The sequence below is a fragment of the Gadus morhua genome, chromosome 20, assembly GCF_902167405.1.
Source record: "Gadus morhua chromosome 20, gadMor3.0, whole genome shotgun sequence".
NCBI lineage: Eukaryota > Metazoa > Chordata > Actinopteri > Gadiformes > Gadidae > Gadus > Gadus morhua.
Window position 1 is genome coordinate 12,828,543 of NC_044067.1, and position 17,500 is coordinate 12,846,042.

At 43.4% G+C, this 17,500-nt stretch overlaps 1 protein-coding gene across 1 annotated transcript in view; it reads left to right on the top strand.

Annotated features, from left to right (window-relative positions):
• epha6 (eph receptor A6) overlaps positions 1–17,500 on the top strand; it is a 72,875-nt gene that overhangs the window by 23,522 nt on the left and 31,853 nt on the right. The window contains exon 4 of the mRNA XM_030342715.1: positions 14,689–14,844. Within this exon, the coding sequence (XP_030198575.1) occupies positions 14,689–14,844 (156 nt within the window). The remainder of the gene's footprint in view (positions 1–14,688; positions 14,845–17,500) is intronic.

Here is a 17,500-nt window from a genome sequence, read left to right on the forward strand (position 1 = left end):
TTTGACAAACCGTCCACATCACACCCTCCACAGGGCAGACACCTGACACACAAGGAGAAGGGCTAAAGTGAATGGAGAAAATGGAGAAAGTGACTCACACAGACACACACACACACACACACCAACACTCGCTCGCACAGCCTGTACGGGCCGTCCTGTGGAGAGAGCTAATTTGGACGTTAGAACCGTGGTGGGCTGGGGCTAGTTAAAGTGGGTCAGTAAAGGGGAAAGGCTTTGATACAAACCATCAGTCACCTCTGGATGAACTCTGCCTTCCAGGTTCAATTATTTGCGCAGTGGAAGCCCCGTTCCTTTTATCCTTGTAATGAAGCCAAGTGAAGATAGTCTTGTTGTTGCAATCACGGACGTCTGCGACCGCTCCACTGGCAAGGTGCGCAATTAAGCTTGGCCGGCATACATATTTTATTTTTTATTATTATTCATTTTTGATACACTAACGTGTGCGATGTGCTTCTGTTCAACAAATTATAAATTTGAATGACTTTGTTTAGATTCAGGAATGGCTCCTGGAAACAGGTTCTATATTTTTATTATTCACTTTTGAGAGCGGTTGTTTACCTGCCTCGCAATGCTTCTTCCCTGTTGTGTTATTTCGTTTTGACTCCCGTGGCATTGCTGCCGCTGTTGTTGTTATTTATAAACAGTAGAATCAAATCACACACTCTATAACAGGGTTTGTAACATACACCTAAGTACTACTCGGCTCAGGTACGAAAACCACCTTGTGCGCGCTTGTGCGTGCATGCGTGTGTTTGCGTGCACGTCTGTGCGTGCGTGGGTGTACGTGCATGTGTGTGTGTGACTGTGTCAGTGTGTGTTTCTGTTGCTTAATTAGGGTCATAACAGTATGTGTGTGTGTGTGTGTGTGTTTGTGTATGTGTGTGTGTGTCTGTGTGTGTGTTTGTGTGTGTAGGTGTATGTATCTGTGTGTGTGGTGTGTGTGTGTGTGTGCGTGTGTGTGTGTGTGTGTGTGTGTGTGTGTGTGTGTGTGTGTGTGTGTGTGTGTGTGTGTGTGTGTGTGTGTGTGCGAGCATGTGTTTATGTGTGCGTGGTCGTGTGTGTATGTGTGTTTATGTGTGTGTGTGTGTGTGTGTGTGTGTTTGTTTGTTTATATGTGTGTGTGTTTGTGTGTGTGTGTGTGTGTGTTTGTGTGTGTGTGTGTGTGTGTGTGTGTGTGTGTGTGTGTGTGTGTGTGTGTGTGTGTGTGTGTGTGTGTGTGTGTGTGTGTGTGTGTGTGTGCGCGTGTGTGTGAGATGTTTATTATTCATAGCCAGCTGCAGGCATTAGACAGCTCATCCTACGTCTTACATTAAGCCTGATGTATGCTTATTGAGCAGCACTGGGAGAATAATGCAAGCACCTGATTGATCAGCCAATACAGCTTGCTTTATGTGCGATCGATCGGTAGAAGTCACCAATAACAAAAGCCATTACCGTTGTATTTTTATTCAAGACGGCAGTCATAAAAGTAATAAAATAAGGAAAGATGAAAGAAGCCCGGAACCAAAGGGTGAGCGTCTTATCAAGCCATGCACGTTTGTTTTTTTACATTATACCACATATCCAGCTTGCACAGCTACACATAATGTTGACATAAATCCATTTTGGCCTGTAAGTAGTCCCTGAGAAATTATTATTCTCACATTTACAACATATTGATAACCCACTTCACAAAAAGCTTACTTTTATGGAGTTATCTGGCAGGGTGGATTATTAAAAAAAAAAAAAAAATACTATTGTATGAATGAAGCGTGGGTGAAATATATATGTCATATCGATTGATATGTGACAGTATACATTGACCAGAAGATCTACACTAAAAATGCTACACAAGGAAGGTTAGCTGGTTAGTTGTCCCAAGCAGCGTGACTGCAGTGATGTACTTTGAGGCTGAAAGTTAGTAGGAAGATATGTGTATTAGTATAGTAGTGGTGTTTGCAAATTCTCAATGTAACACCAAGATAGTTGCTCAAATTATGAGTAATGCAGATTCAACTTTAAACTACAACATTTTTGGAAATTGTATTACCCTGTGGCATTTTGTACACCTATTTAAAAGTAAGCATATCCAAATATACACTCACTGATAAATAGATACACTGTAGATTACATTTTGCATGTATTGTCTATATATAATAAAATATTGACATAAAATCAATAAAATATTAAATAGAGAACATATAATTTTCTCTAGAACTTGCTTCACTGTACTATAAGGACAAATAGGGATAGTCAGTCTTAGGTTGGTCAATCAGTCGGCGCTTGCTATCGTAATGGCTCTGCCATTACCTCTGCAACACTTAGTCTATGGGCCAACCCTGTCTCTTGTATTTAAATTACAGCCAGGTATGATCGGACATGGATTGTAACCACAACTAGCATTAAACCTCATTTTCCATTGCTTTTGGCTTCCTTGAACAACATAATGAATAACCCATTTTAATCAAGAAATCCCAGTTTAGCATTCAAATGAAAAATAACGTTGCTAATTGTTATTAGTCATAAGTGGCTGATATCGTTGTGGTTCGCTGGGCCATAATATCTGTAAAGGGTTCTCTCTTCGCTGACCAAGAAGTGTTCGACTCCTACAATAAGGTGTTGTCCTTTTGAGTACATTACCGCTGAAGCCAATAATAATCATTAGCAGGATACACATATATATAAACATATAAAAAGTTGCGGCTGTAGAATAGTCATGAAGAGACACGCATGCCACAACTCCACCCTTTCCTCTACTTTAGGTCATTTCATTGATATTTAGTTTACATTTCAATCTGCACTTTGTATTTACTTTTTAAATATGCACATTTATCCGAAACGTTTTTTGTACAATTGAAAAAATATTTGTTTGAAAATGCTTTTTGTGTTCTATGTCGTTTTTTTTGATGAATGAATGTGTGTCTCTTTTCCCTCCCTCGTTGTGTATCAGTATTTGGGAGAACCCCTCTGGCCGTGACACCACCACGACAGGCTCTTTGAGAGTGATTAACACTACAAGTGTTAGAGGCCATTCGGGCCCTTCAGGGGTCAAGGCACGAGACCCCAGACCCAACCCGCTCCAGCTGACCACCGTCTGTCCGCTCTGCCTTGAAACACAGACAACAGCACACACAAACACACACACACACACACACACACACACACACACACACACACACACACACACTTCCGCATGCATGCACATCCACACGCACTCACCTGAACGCACACACAAATACACAAACACAGACACACAAACACAGACGCACTCACAGACACACAAAAACACACACATTGACACAAACACATCCGCATGCACGTGAACCCACCTGCATGCACACACACACACACACACACACACACACACACACACACACACACACACACACACACACACACACACACACACACACACATACACACAAACACATCCACATCCCACCCATGCACACACACTCACCTGAACACACACAAAACATCTTTACACACAAACACACTCACACACACAAGCACATATAGATGCACAAGATTTAATCGGGTGGGCAGATCAAAAAATAACCCTCTGGTACTCGATCTTCTCACCACTTTCTTCTTTCTGTCACTTCTCCCCCTCCATAGCCGTAATACTCAAAAGATAATTCTCATTATAATAACGACACTCAGTGTTCTTTTCGGAGCAACAATCTGTGAAAGGATCCCTTAACCAATGATATCTCTAACACTCTCAGACATTACGTTAAAACCAACATGTGCTCATGTCCTTGGTCTTAAAAACACTTATTGGTCTTGAGAAAACCTCTCACTCTCGCGCTCGCTCTCTCTCCCACACACGCAAACTCACAGACACAAACATCCACGTGCATAGAAATCATGCCCTTAGTGCAAGTGTTTCTCAAACGATGGTATGTGTGTTCACTGGTGTTCACTGGTGGTACGCGATGCGCTATCAAGTGGTACGCGGAGGAATTTGAAAAAAGAAAAAAATGTTTAAAAACAATACTATCAAAACACTAGTACGAATGGAAATACATTTACCGTGAGATCATGTTCTCACTTGCTGTGTGTGTATGTGATTCCGTGTCTCTGTTCTAGTGCTACCACTTTGTACAGCTGACAACAGCTAACAATAGTATTATTTTTAAGAATAAATGTGCCTGCTGCATGAGATGTGAGTAGCTGAATAGGGCAGCAGGCCTACACTACTGTATGTTGTTATATTTTATAACATGCCATAATGATGGTACTTCTCGAAACAAATTTCTGTGGTGGTACGCGGTATCAAAAGTTTGAGAACCAATGCCCTAGTGAATTTGACGCCACCCCCTGCCATCAGTAAATTATCTTCCAACGTCGACATTAAGGGAGGAAGTTTGCTCAGTTGTCTTTGTCACTCTCAGCTTGCCTCTGAGCCTTTGGGAGATCCCCCCACCCCAGCCCCCCTGCACCTCCCTGAACCCACTGCTTGGGTAGAGTGTGTGACTGTGACGACCAGGGGAATAGGGGGACAAAGCACATTTGGGAGTGCGTTCCCCCCAACTCCACGCTTGTCTGTTTGCATTTGTTGTACATGCATGATTGCATGTGTGTGTGTGTGTGCGCATGCATGTGTGTGTGTGTGTATGCTGGTGCGAGGGTACATGTGTGGGCGTGCGGGGAACTGCGTGTTTCTGCTCTGGGACTCTGGGTCAAGGCGGTCGAGTCCGGCGCTGCTCTTCCACCCCCTTGTAGCTCGGCATTAGCATTTCAAAGCAGCCTCCGTCTGCAGTAGAACATCGTCCTCCCCCTACTCCATCACTTCCATCTGTCTGCTCACCTGGGCCGTGTACAAACACGGACGTTTACTATAGCCCCCACTGAAGTGAGCTGGGATACAATTAAACGTGGGTTGCCGTGCGCAGGGCTAACCTTGATGTATGTGTTTTAGTGCTCCGAGCCGATGCTTTTGTATGAGGCACTTCGTTTTTTTAACAACTGGTTACAGATGTCTCGTTATCACATGAACACCGCATCGGCCCTCCCTAAGGATTAGTGGTTTTACTGGGAATACGTTTGTGTGTGTGTGTGTGTGTGTGTGTGTGTGTGTGTGTGTGTGTGTGTGTGTGTGTGTGTGTGTGTGTGTGTGTGTGTGTGTGTGTGTGTGTGTGTGTGTGTGTGTGTGTGCTTGTCTTTGTGTGTGCGTGTGTGCGTGTCTGCCTGACTGTCTCTCTGTCTATGTTATGTTGAAGGTGGGAGTTTACAAACCTAACTATTGCACAGATTGTTCTTACAGAAGGATCTGGATGAGAAGTATCACAAGAGCCTCATTGTAGAACTATTGTACTTTTTAATAAGGTTTGTAAATTAGTCGGACACATGAAAATTACAGCATCTACCACATGATATTCATTCATTAACACCATTTAGGTGGAAATGCTCTGGTTAACACTTCAGGCATGGCGTTAAATGTAGATGTTGCGTTGTTTTGTAAAATCTAGGAAATTAATATTAAATGTAGAATAAAATAGGTTAATAATTTACAGACGGACGTTAGTATTTGTTAATATAAATTAAAATGTAAAGTTTATGTAAAAAAATAAACATAAAAAAATTGATTTAGTCTCAGACTATAGATTTTTGGCGACTTCTTTTTTTCACTTGTGCTGGCAAAACTGAACCTGGGGGCAATTTCATCAACACATAGCTTTCATTTCCTTGCAGACAGTTTTACAGTTCTGCTTTCACATTCCACCCCAGCACACCTTGTAGTTGTGGGGATCATATGCAATCAAGGGCCATTTGTTCCTCATCTCCAGCATAGCGGCAGGAAGCTCAGCCGTTCTGAAAACCCAATCTGCTGTCTCCTCGCAATCACACAGATGTCTGGTCGTTCAGGATGCCTGCTACCCTACAGACAGACACATACACATGCATTCACATGCTCACACATGCATACGCATGCACATTCAAATGCATACACCGCACACAAACAATCCACACAGTGCACACAGTGTACACAGAAGCACACATATATAGACACGCACAGACACAGAAGCGCACACATATGCAGGCACACACACACACACACACACACACACACACACACACACACACACACACACACACACACATACATACATACATACATACGTCAGTATGTCATTTGTCAGTGTGATTTGATGTCAGAGGGAATGACCTTTTTCACAAGATTCAGGCAATAAGGTCTGCAATGAGTGTTTCTCATTTTACTGGTATCCTTCCTTACCATTGGTCTCTTTCGGACATAGGAGAAAAGTTGGCTGAAAGGACTTAAGTCATGTGACGGGTGGGCTAGGCGTGTGTTCTGCCGTTGGTGTAAACAGATGTGTTTTGCTTTCATCCCGAATGGCTGTAGTATCCACAGATCTGTCTGTCGTGTAAACACAGCCAATATTGCCGTGGTTTATTTCGGAACCATTTGAGTGGCAAATAAGTGTGTGACTAACTCCTAGCCGCGACACCGTTGTGTGACCACCATTATAGCGCCTGCGTTTCCCCAAGCCTGTGTTTGACACGACACCCCCCCACTACCAGTCAACCCCTTGTCCACCCACACAGCCACCACTTTGCCACCTGACAGGTTCCGCATGACAAACTATGATCGGCAGGCCTTTTCACCGTGGATCCACTTAACGTATCGGGAGATAAATTGCACCAGGCGCGATTGTCCAGCTGCGGTGGTGACAGCCTTAATTTGGGAGCTGGCAGTCAACATGATTAGCGAGCTGCAAGGAGGCTGGCATGGAATAGATCCGTCGCTAGCAGGCGCGCGGAAGGCCGGCAGCAAAAACCATAAACACAGGGATAACCATAGTAATACAGGGACCGTAATCGATTTCAAATGATATGCATAAGGTGAACCCTGGCATACTGTACACACATTGCTGGAATTAACAGCGGATCGATGGGGTACACGCAAAACTAAACACGTACATGGGCACGCTTGAGTGCACAGGTGTGCACACGCACACTCTCTCTCACACGAGCACACAGGGAGAGCGCTGGTTTCATTTTGCCCCTCACAGGGTGCTGATGTATTCAGGTATGATGTATTGATCGGGGCGAGCACATTAGCTAACCCACTGTGTTCCGTTAACACGAGTCGCACCGGAACAAAGGACACCCCCACTCTGGAGGTAATACAATAGCTCCAAGTTGATTATGCAATTTTTGAGAGCAATGTTTGGATTCCTAGCGCCTCACTTTGAGCCAAGCGCTGTCCCCCCAGAGAAGCTCGGGAGATGAGTACGGAGTATAGAGTACGGCTGTGATTTTATGAGTTTCTGATTCTACACTGTCCTGTGTCATCCTGCACCCTTTGAAGTCTATCTCAGTTTACCCAAAATACAAACAGTACCAAAATGTCAACGTCCCTTCATCCGTCCAGATGGGGTCTGTGTGATGTCATTCCGTTTATACAGAAGCCCACCTGCGGATACAATTATTCATATTGAAACCTCTTTGTTTTTTGTCCTAATTATTTAGTTTAGTGTTTTTTTTAGGATTGCATGGATTGTCTTACGTTTGTTTCTCCCCCAACCTGTAACTGACATTTAAGGCAATTGTTTTTCATGTGTCCTGGCTTTCTTGTTCCTCAAATTAGCTTTCAGAGCATTGCAGAAAGAAACCCTGCTGGAAATGGGATTGGTGTGTGTCACTGCATCAGGAAGTGGCCTTATTGCAGCTAATGTTGGACATTGAACACTATTACACTGGCTGAGTGGAATATTTTATACCTTCACTGATCTGTGTGCGTGTGTTTGTTTGTGTGTGGGTGTGGGTGTGGGTGTGTGTGTGGGTGTGTGTGTGTGTGTGTGTTTGCGTGTGTGTTTGCGTGTATGTGTGTGTGTATGTGTGTTTGTGGTGTATTTTCTAAGATAGTTTTGCTCTGTGACTCTACATGTCTAATGTAAGAGGGCTAGTCATACTCTACCATTCATGTCATCTGTGGCACATTACAGTATTATTCCGGCTTTACAAATGGAGAATCGATAGACCATCTGAGAATATCATGACCTAAACATGCAAACATGAAAAAAAACGCAAGTGCTGCCACTTGCGTCAAGCTATTATATTTACTACCGATTTGCTATCAAACTACTACCACCACTACTATCACATTTTACCCATAATGCAATACATTACAGCAGGCTGTAATAAAAGAGTTGACTCTGCCTGCTCTGCCAAACTGTGTTTGGAAGACGGAGAGGTCCTATCAATTGTGCAAGCGTTGGCTATCATTAGCTATCAGAGTCTCTGATGGCTGCTCCTTCAGATTCAAAAGCATTTGGACAAAGTCAGTCCTGCCGACCCGGACCTGCGCGATGGATGGGTGGACGGGTGGGAGGTTGTTTGGTAAATACATGTACCGTATAGATTACTTGGGGGTGGGGAGGGGGGGGGGGGGGGGGGAGCTTTAGACCTTAGAAACCACTTTTCTCTTTCCTCTATGAACCGTATTTGGAAAACAAACAAAATGTAAGCATCTATCAACATCCATACTAGACAAAGGTACGGATTTCCAATTTGTGTTTAAGTGCTAATCTTAATAAAGTGGTAAGATAAGCACCACTAACCACCACAGTCTCATGATTCATAATCACAATCTCTGTTTCTCTGAGATTGTGTTACCACCTTTAGTTGGAAGATTGTGAGTCATAAGATTGTGATGGTAAGTGGTGCTTATCTTTCCACTTTTTTAAAAGTTATTTGAAACACTCCTTGTCATCTGCGCTTTTTGCCTTTGTTTATCATTCATCATTTAATTTATTTCAGAAATCTCTGGTACTATTATTATGCCTTTGGAAAGCAAAATGCGTCCCTACTTCTTGGAGTTCCTTTTGGTTTTCCCTTCCTTCTGTGGTCATATTGGATTTATGTGGAAAAACTGTTAACTTTAGAAGTCATTTTTTAAGCGCGTCTTTCTTAGGCGTCCCACTATGCCACAATTAAGGTTGAAATTCCAGAGCAGATTTGTCAAGCTAATCAAGCAGCCGCAGCACGCTGTTTTTAGCTTCCTCCCGTAAGCTGACATGAAACACTATGTTAGCAGTCTGAAGGACAGCCTTGTTGAGTCTGGTGTAGTACACACAACCACACAAATGCACACACAGACACACACCTGCAAAACTGTCGTACATTCAGCAACCCTGCCATCTGCTCCTAGATGTGTCCGCTTACACCACTCACTAGTTGGCATCCCTCATCTCACATTGCTCTTATCTTCAGGCTAGGCGGTTCTTTCTATACCTTCAGGTTGTAATGGAGAGGCGCATTCAACGTCCAAAAAATTGGTAATTTTATAGTTGGGAGATGGTCTGTGATTGGGGTTTTGCTGATGAAGGCACCAGACGATACTTAAACAACCTTTGAAAGTGTTTGAGCATGCGCGTACGCAAGCACACACACACGCACGCACGCACGCACCCACCCACGCACGCAAGCACACACACACTCACCCACAATCACACACACACACTCAAATGTGCGCACATACTTTCTTCACTCCTCTTTCCTTTCACTCTGAATGCCTCCCTTATCCATGTCAGTAAACAAGGGCACTTTATCCCTGCTAATGGCCATATGTCTTTGAGAGACGTACCGATAACTTACCTTCAGTGCAGAACGGAAGAAGAAAGAAAAGTTTGAAGCTTGATATGCCTCCCAAGTATTTAGTTGAAAGCACCTTCCACTTGATGATGCACAGTATGCTATACATTTCTTTACATTCATTTTGCTTTGAATTTTAGTAAATTTTTCCCTCAGTATCTTTAGCAAGTACGTGATTGGTTATACTTAATTTTTCGTGTTTCAGAGTGAGGTGCTAGATGCTACAAAAGCATGAAAGCACAGTGACTTTCACAGCAGAATTCTGCCCTTAACTAGAAGTTCTGTTCTGTTCACCCTTTAACGTGAAAGGTAGAAGTTAAAGAAGGATAAAAAAGGAAAATATGTCATTATAAATGATAAAATATATACATTTCTCTACTGTGACAATCATTAATTCCTTAGGAATAGAATATATCACCTGTCAAAATGCCCCCTCATTACGTTGTAAAGTCCAGTGCTGCTTTGATACTTTGGATCAGTGGCTAATGTCTTACAAGCACAATAATGAATGCAGACTTGTAGAAAATGAAGCCAGTGAATAGTCTTGGCGGGTCGTGTTCAACCATTAGAGCAAAGGTTTATGGGAGATCCCCAGTCCCCCATGGGGCACTGCATTGTAGAAGTCACGATTTAGTGAGCAAATTCTGCCCTCCCCTCTCTTTTCTCTTTATATTTTGTCCCCTCTTGATTACTGGATAGGCTTGCTTGTAGCAGTATATGTAGTAGTATTTGAGAGGTTTACTACGGTTGTTTCACCTGGGCCACATAAAATACGTCTCTTAACAACTCCTAAAGGCTGACCTCTGAAGGGACCATTAAAAGGTGTCTGTGGGGTAGATCTCCTGCTCTGATAATGTTACTGATATATATATAGTCATCTGCCAATGAATAGGCTACACCCAACAGTGTCTGTGCTTAACGACATCTCCTCTGCATTTACGTTGTATATCCTAAATGCCTTTATTTTGTCTTCATGCTATGGGCAATTATTTATATATTTTTTACTTTTGTATTTCTTTGTTACTCAGTTTGTTACACAGTTCCCATCAATGTGAATTGTTCTTCTTCAGGGGGGTAATAATAATAATTTACCCTGTTCAGTTTGACTGATTGATATATTGGGCTATGGAATTGCTGTTCACGCATCTGTTTCCACTGTTGCACTAGATAGAAAGGTGACAAGCTATGTTATATTAATAGTATAAATAGTATGCATCAAATTGTTCCCAAAAGCATTACATTTTTGCAGACACATATTTCCACTAAAAGGCTCAATATACTTTTGGTCTGATTGTTGCACTGACATCAGATTAAGCCCGTACGACCACTTTGATTGGTTGAAGGCTGACCAATCAGTTACAGGTAAGCCATGGAGTTCAGAAAACCTCCCAGTTAGTAAAAGGATCCGACCTGATGCCTCTGGAAACAAAGATAGGTGTTTCAATGAAAAAATACGAAACGAGAAGAGTGAAAGTTAAGGAAAGTTCTCGCAGAGGATGTCACACTTGTCAAGAAACAGGCTAATTTCTCCCCACCACCTCTCCCTGACATCATTAGGCTGACAACACCAATCTCTGACACTAATCCTAGAGTGTAAATCAAACACAAATATCGACTAATGAAGAGATGAGAAGAGCGTGTTGGAGAGGAGAAATATTGAGAGTGACAGAGCAAGTGAGATGCAGTGAGGAGGGCTCTTCAATTGGAGACCGACACCATTGCTAATTGCAGAAGTGATGGTTAAAGGTCCGGGGATTTGAGAGTGTGATGTACTTGAACTACTTCTACGTGAAATGCCACACGCATGCATGCATGTAGGATCTATTCTATGGTTTTCTTTCAAGTATTACGGCAGGAAATAGTTTATTAGCGGTCGACACAAAAATCTACATATCAAAGTGGTTTTATGATCATTTTTTACACCGCAGTGAGCTTCTAGTGAATTGCTACTTAGGTTGAGTGTGCGTATGTGCGCGTGCTTTTGTGTGTGTTTGTGCACATGTGATTGGTAGGCAGCATGCATCTGCCGTCCCTCTGTCCGGCCCGCAGCCCGGCCAGCTTCTATGTCCAAGCTCCCTCATCCCGCGCATCTGCTTCATGCCACCTCTTTAATTTCAAGAGCTGAACTATTCTGCAACATTTGTTGATGTGGACCTGTAAGTAAATGCTGCAGAATTGTGCTCCTCTTGGGATTGTTTTTCTCCGCCGCTGCCGACCGCCTCAACAACACGAGGAAGAGGACTTCACCTTCATCACGCTTCTGAACACCTACACTCTGGCAAACTCTCTGATACGTCAGAAGGAACCCTGAGCTGAGCCGGTACACGGTGGACGAGAAGGAGAACCGGGCAATTTGGGAAGATGATAAACATTTTGGTGCCATAGACATAGCTGTGATTATTTGAGTGATTTGTTTGACATCTTGTTGATTTGAGGAATTGAACCGTTTCACTGAACAATGAGAGGAAGAGAGAGCGATGTCTCTAGGAACACACAGATGGATGCATGTAGGAATATCCTTTCCTTCCAGTTGTGCTTGCTCAATAAGAAGCAAAACAAGTTAGTGTTTTACACAGTTCCACATACAAAAACACACACATGCACACACACTAGGATTTTTTAACTAAATAAACAAGAATTGCATCTTGTACAACCTCTGCTTAAAGTTGTTCCGCTCCCCAATCCCAAATTGGGTGCTTCCAGGTAAAGATCTTTGAAGTTTAGCTTAGCTTCTGTTACCTTGTAAATCCAAGTTCTCTTTGACAACTGCTACTCTCTGTAGACTCTTCTGTCTTAACCTTCTCCTTTTCTTCTGTACATTATATTTAATTGAGTGTGGGTCGTGTGTGTGGGTAAGTGTGTGTGCATGCATGAGTGAGTTTGTGAACATATGTGTTATGGTATAAATGTATTTCTTAAGTTGCACCAATCAACACTGTTCTTCACATACCAAGGGAGTGGTAGACTGTGAAAAGTGTTTTTCTTTTGTATTTGTCATTGTCACAAACTTATAACACATAAAACCATACCAAGTGCAGAAAGCCACACATTTTGCAGAAATATATTTTTAATGCAGGCATTTGGTAACAATCAATTTGAAGCATTAAAAAAAATCGATGCAACCAATGTGCAACAAAAAATGTGCTCCAGAGTAATAAAGTGTGAAGTGGGCTCAACAATTGTAATGCAGAGATGTTGATGGAACTCAGTCTGATAGCTGATTCAACTACTGCTTTCTGTTGCAGCCAAACAAAGAAGATCAAATAAGTGCTTTGTTGTGTTTCCAATCACATGTGAAACATGATAATTCCCGTTTCAATCCCTGGTTCCATTCTGGAACGGACAAGTGCACCAGCGTAGGATGAAGGCTAATGTCTGCCTTGATCAAATGATTCGGCTGATATGCTAGGCTTACAGAACTCCTCTGAACCCCTTATAGTCTTAAAAGCTAAATCTACTCTAGGGATTAATATGAATACACTGAATGGTAATGCCGCTATTGCAACTCAGCACATTTCACTGTATATATCCTCTTTCTTGCAGGGAATGTCAGCCTATGCAATTTCAAGTACATAAAAAAAGCAGTTGCCGGGATTGTCCCGTGAGAGACGGCTTTCATTCTCGGCAACAACAAAAAGTGTGTATTTTACAGGAAAACATCAGCACGCTGTTGGTCACAAGTGGTACACAATATCCCCCCTCGAACTGAGAGCTTGTGTCCGAGTGTGTTGACGCACAGCCAGCCAGAACGCCGTGCCTATAGGGGGGGTGGGGGTTGGTTTGGCTTTGGACGCCGGCCACGCCAGCCCGGGTTTGCACGGCGTTCCGTCCGAGGTCAGGATATAAATGTCGGCTTTTTAGCGGCGGAGGTCAGAGACACAGAGGCATCATGAAGCTGATGGGGTACAGCAGGCGCTCGTCAGGAGGGGAGGGGGGTCCGGGGGATAGGGGGCAGGGGGGGGAGGGGGCAGGGGAGCCGAGTGAGGCTTTGTCGACTGAAGGACACGCGTGAGGAAGAGGTTAATGACAGAGGAAGCCTTGGTGCACCGCTGGAGACGGACGGACATTCTTCATCACCCCGTGTGCGCTCGTGGGTGTGTGTGTGTGTGTGTGTGTGTGTGTGTCTGTGTGTGTGCGTGTGTGTGTGTTGCGCTGTGTGTGTGTGTGTCGCTGTGTAAAAGTGTGTGTGTGTGTGTGTGTGTGTGTGTGTGTGTGTGTGTGTGTGTGTGTGTGTGCGTGTGTGTGCGTGTGTGTTTGTGGCAGGCACGTACAGTAGCAGCATGCATGCAGTAACCTTTTCCCCCCTTTCCTAATTGTCCCCGTTTGATCAGAGCAGCAATCCCCCAACTCCCTCACATCAAACACACACACACACACACACACACACACCAGCACAAACGCACTGCCCCCCAGCCTATTCTTCTCATGGGCACCATACCATTTATCACTCAAGGCAACAGAAGACACAAAGGGACTGGGTGCCTCAAGGTGAAGCCTTTCTAAGTGGCTTAGTTTCTGTCACCTTGTTAAATCCATGTTCTCTTCGACAACTGCTGGCAAAGTTGAATTCTCACTAGACTCGTCTCTTTTAACTCTCTCTGCTTCCCTCTGTTAATTTTCTTTGAGCCTCTGTGTACAAGCAGGCGCATTTGACTGTGAATGTGTGTGCGTGTGTGTGTGCGTATGTGTTCTTGCATGTGTGTGTGGGTGAATGTGTGCTTGCACGTGTGTGTGTGTGTGTGTGTGTGTGTGTGTGTGTGTGCGTGCGTGTGTGTGTGTGTGTGCTCGTGTGTGCACATTTCTTTGTCTGTGTGTCTTTGTGTGAGTGTTAGCGTGCGTGCATCTGTGGTACATTTATGCATACTCACTGTTGATGCCATACATAAATAAGTGACCAATATATGTAAAAAAAAAAAAAAAATTGCATGAATTGGCTATTGTGCAGGTGTGTGAATGGAGATTGCCTTGCTCATACGGGCCGGTCCCAATTCAATGTTCCCTTCTCCTTGTGTTCCCATTAAACGATATCCCCCTGCCGTTCTGTCTGTTTCTCTCCACATCCAGCGTGCCAGTCGGGGTTCTACAAGGCTTTTGCCGGGAACCCAAAGTGCTCCAAGTGTCCTCTGCACAGCTTCAGCTACGGCCAGGGGACCGCCATCTGCTACTGTCAGAAGGGCTTCTTCCGGTCGGAGAAGGACCCTCCCACCATGGCGTGCACACGTGAGTCCCCCGAAGAGCACTGTCATTCCATTCGCGTTTTCTGGATTTCTTGGACGATCTAAGGTTCAAGCCACCCTTAGCTAGCTGAGAACCGAGTTGTTCGTCCAGGTAGCAGGTATATACACAGCTGTTTGAAATGAAGTCAGCTGGCGCTTTTGCAAATCCTGCTACATTTTTTTTTATTCTCTATTCAGGTTGCTCTTGTTGAGATTATACAACCACTTGATTGTCTGATGGTACGAGTGTGTGTCGCTCATACAGTAATTGAAACACGTGATCTTATCAGAGCTCAAGAAGTCCCATGCGTATACCCACTTTATCAGAAATCTGCTTTTATCTTTCCAAAGACATTTTCCATTACAAAACTGCCTATAATGCTTTCCATGAACAAAAGGCAACTGGCCCAATAAGGACCCAGTCCAAATTCACATCATATTACTGACTAAAAAGGCTGTTTAACCGAGCCCTGTACAATATTTCAAACCCCACCAAGTCTTTAAGACAGAGGTCACTGAAGTCTGTATTTGCTATGTTTAATTAGAATCTTATTGCCACCTGGTGTCTGTTGAAAAGCGTTATAAAATATTTACTGAATCTGGTTGTAAACCACTTGCCAGTTTTTATTCCCTACTATGTAATAAACAAGCATGGGTAGTTTTGTGATAATACCTGATTCTCCAATAAATGCATTTATTAAATTAGGCAATATATCTAACGACAAATTTTGTTCCAAGAAGGAGAAAGGGGAATTGGTAGGACACTTGGGTCCCCTCTTTGGGATTCCTGTGGTGTTTTCAGGAAGAGCCTCCGAATGGTGAAAGTGTGTTTATTTGTTAACAGGAAGGACACATTTGTTTAAATTATCATTATGACATTTCAGTGCCTCAGTTATCTATCCCACAGCCCCAAAGAAAATGTTGTGTGTTCATCCCAGGGGTGGGCTGTCTGAGAAAGATTTAGTATGCGCATGTGTGTGTGTGTGTGTGTGTGTGTGTGTGTGTGTGTGTGTGTGTGTGTGTGTGTGTGTGTGTGTGTGTGTGTGTGTGTGTGTGTGTGTGTGTCTGTGTGTGTGTGTGTGTGTGTGTGTGTGTGTGTGTGTGTGTGTGTGTGTGTGTTTTAGTCACTGCATAGGAACATAATACTGGCATTTCCTAATGCTGCAGAGTTAGTGTGAGGACAAAAATATATATATCAGATGCATATCACGAGATGTCAGAAAAAGATTACAGTACTTCCTGCCATCCCTTATTCCGTAAGGAATCATCATTATCAACTAATTTGCATTAAATTATAAACTACTATTAAGTAACTAAATATTCATTATTTTTTAATCAAACAATTATAGATAGAGTAGATAGATATAGTTGACCTTATTTTTTGGTGCCATAAAAGTTTTATAAGGATATATATAAATATATATTTCTATGTTTGAATGTAGGAGAGTTCCCAATGATAAGACTGATAGTTTGCCAGAGAAAGGCAGGGCAGCAGATGAAATGTCATGCAGTGCTGCAGAAATGGCCCCACATAAAAAGTGGAATCGATGGCACGGACAGAGACGGACAAAGACGTGGGGAGGGAAGGGAGGCAGAGCGATTGTACCGATGTCCGCGGGGACAAAAAAGGGTTTAGGCGGTTAGGGAATCTCTCCATTGAAGAATGGCTGAAAAGAGAAAGAGAGATAAGGATGACAGGAGGGTGAAAAGAGAGAGAGGGAGAGAAAATAGGCAGATGCTAACGGGCTCAGAGGAGGGGCTGTCTGTTCCGAGGAGATGTTGAAAGGGAGGGAGATACATAGGGGATGTGTTCCCTGATAAGGGGAGGGGGGCGAGAGAGAGATTCTATTGTCCAGACGGTGAGCTTGGCAACAACGGAGAGGCTGAGTCCCAACGGCCTCCTAACTCCACCCTGCTGACAGCTGCTTGCCTTCCACAACACTACACTCTCTCTGACACGCCGCAAACACACGTGTGCCAAACACAGCGGGGGGGCTCTCTCTCTCTCTCTCTCTCTCTCTCTCTCTCTCTCTCTCTCTCCCTCTCTCTCTCTCTCTCTCTCTCTCTCTCTCTCTCTCTCTCTCTCTCTCTCTCTCTCTCTATCTCACACATACTTCCATCTATAATAAAACACAAGACATTGGTTTTGTCGTATGTAGTCGACACACTATTTGTCGTGCAATATTTATGAAATATGAATGAATAGGAATGACAAAACTACTCAGCCTGAACAGGAAGGGATTGGGGATGACTGTGAGTGAGAATGATCAATTAGGAATGTGTAAAGGAATGTGGTCTCCTTGTGGCTAAGACAGGAGACCATTACTTTGTGTTAGGTTCAGCTGTATTAGGATAGACAGTTCACTTTGGGTAAAAGCCTAGCGATGGTCCGGTATTATGTTAAGGATGGAAATGTTTAGGAATTTGTAAAAGACGGTAAGGTTTAGTTGTGGTGCAGTTAAGGTTGGATAAACATTTATGGAACAAGACATAACAACTAGGTAGGCAGGAAGTTAACTCTAGCCATGAGCGGACATATCTAAAGAGTTATGAAAGTTACGTTGCATTCGTAATTTCTTTCAGTGTCTGGCGTATTGACTTTACGGGGCACGAATTCAGTGACCCGTTAGGCCTACTTAACTTCATGTAAATAGGTGTTA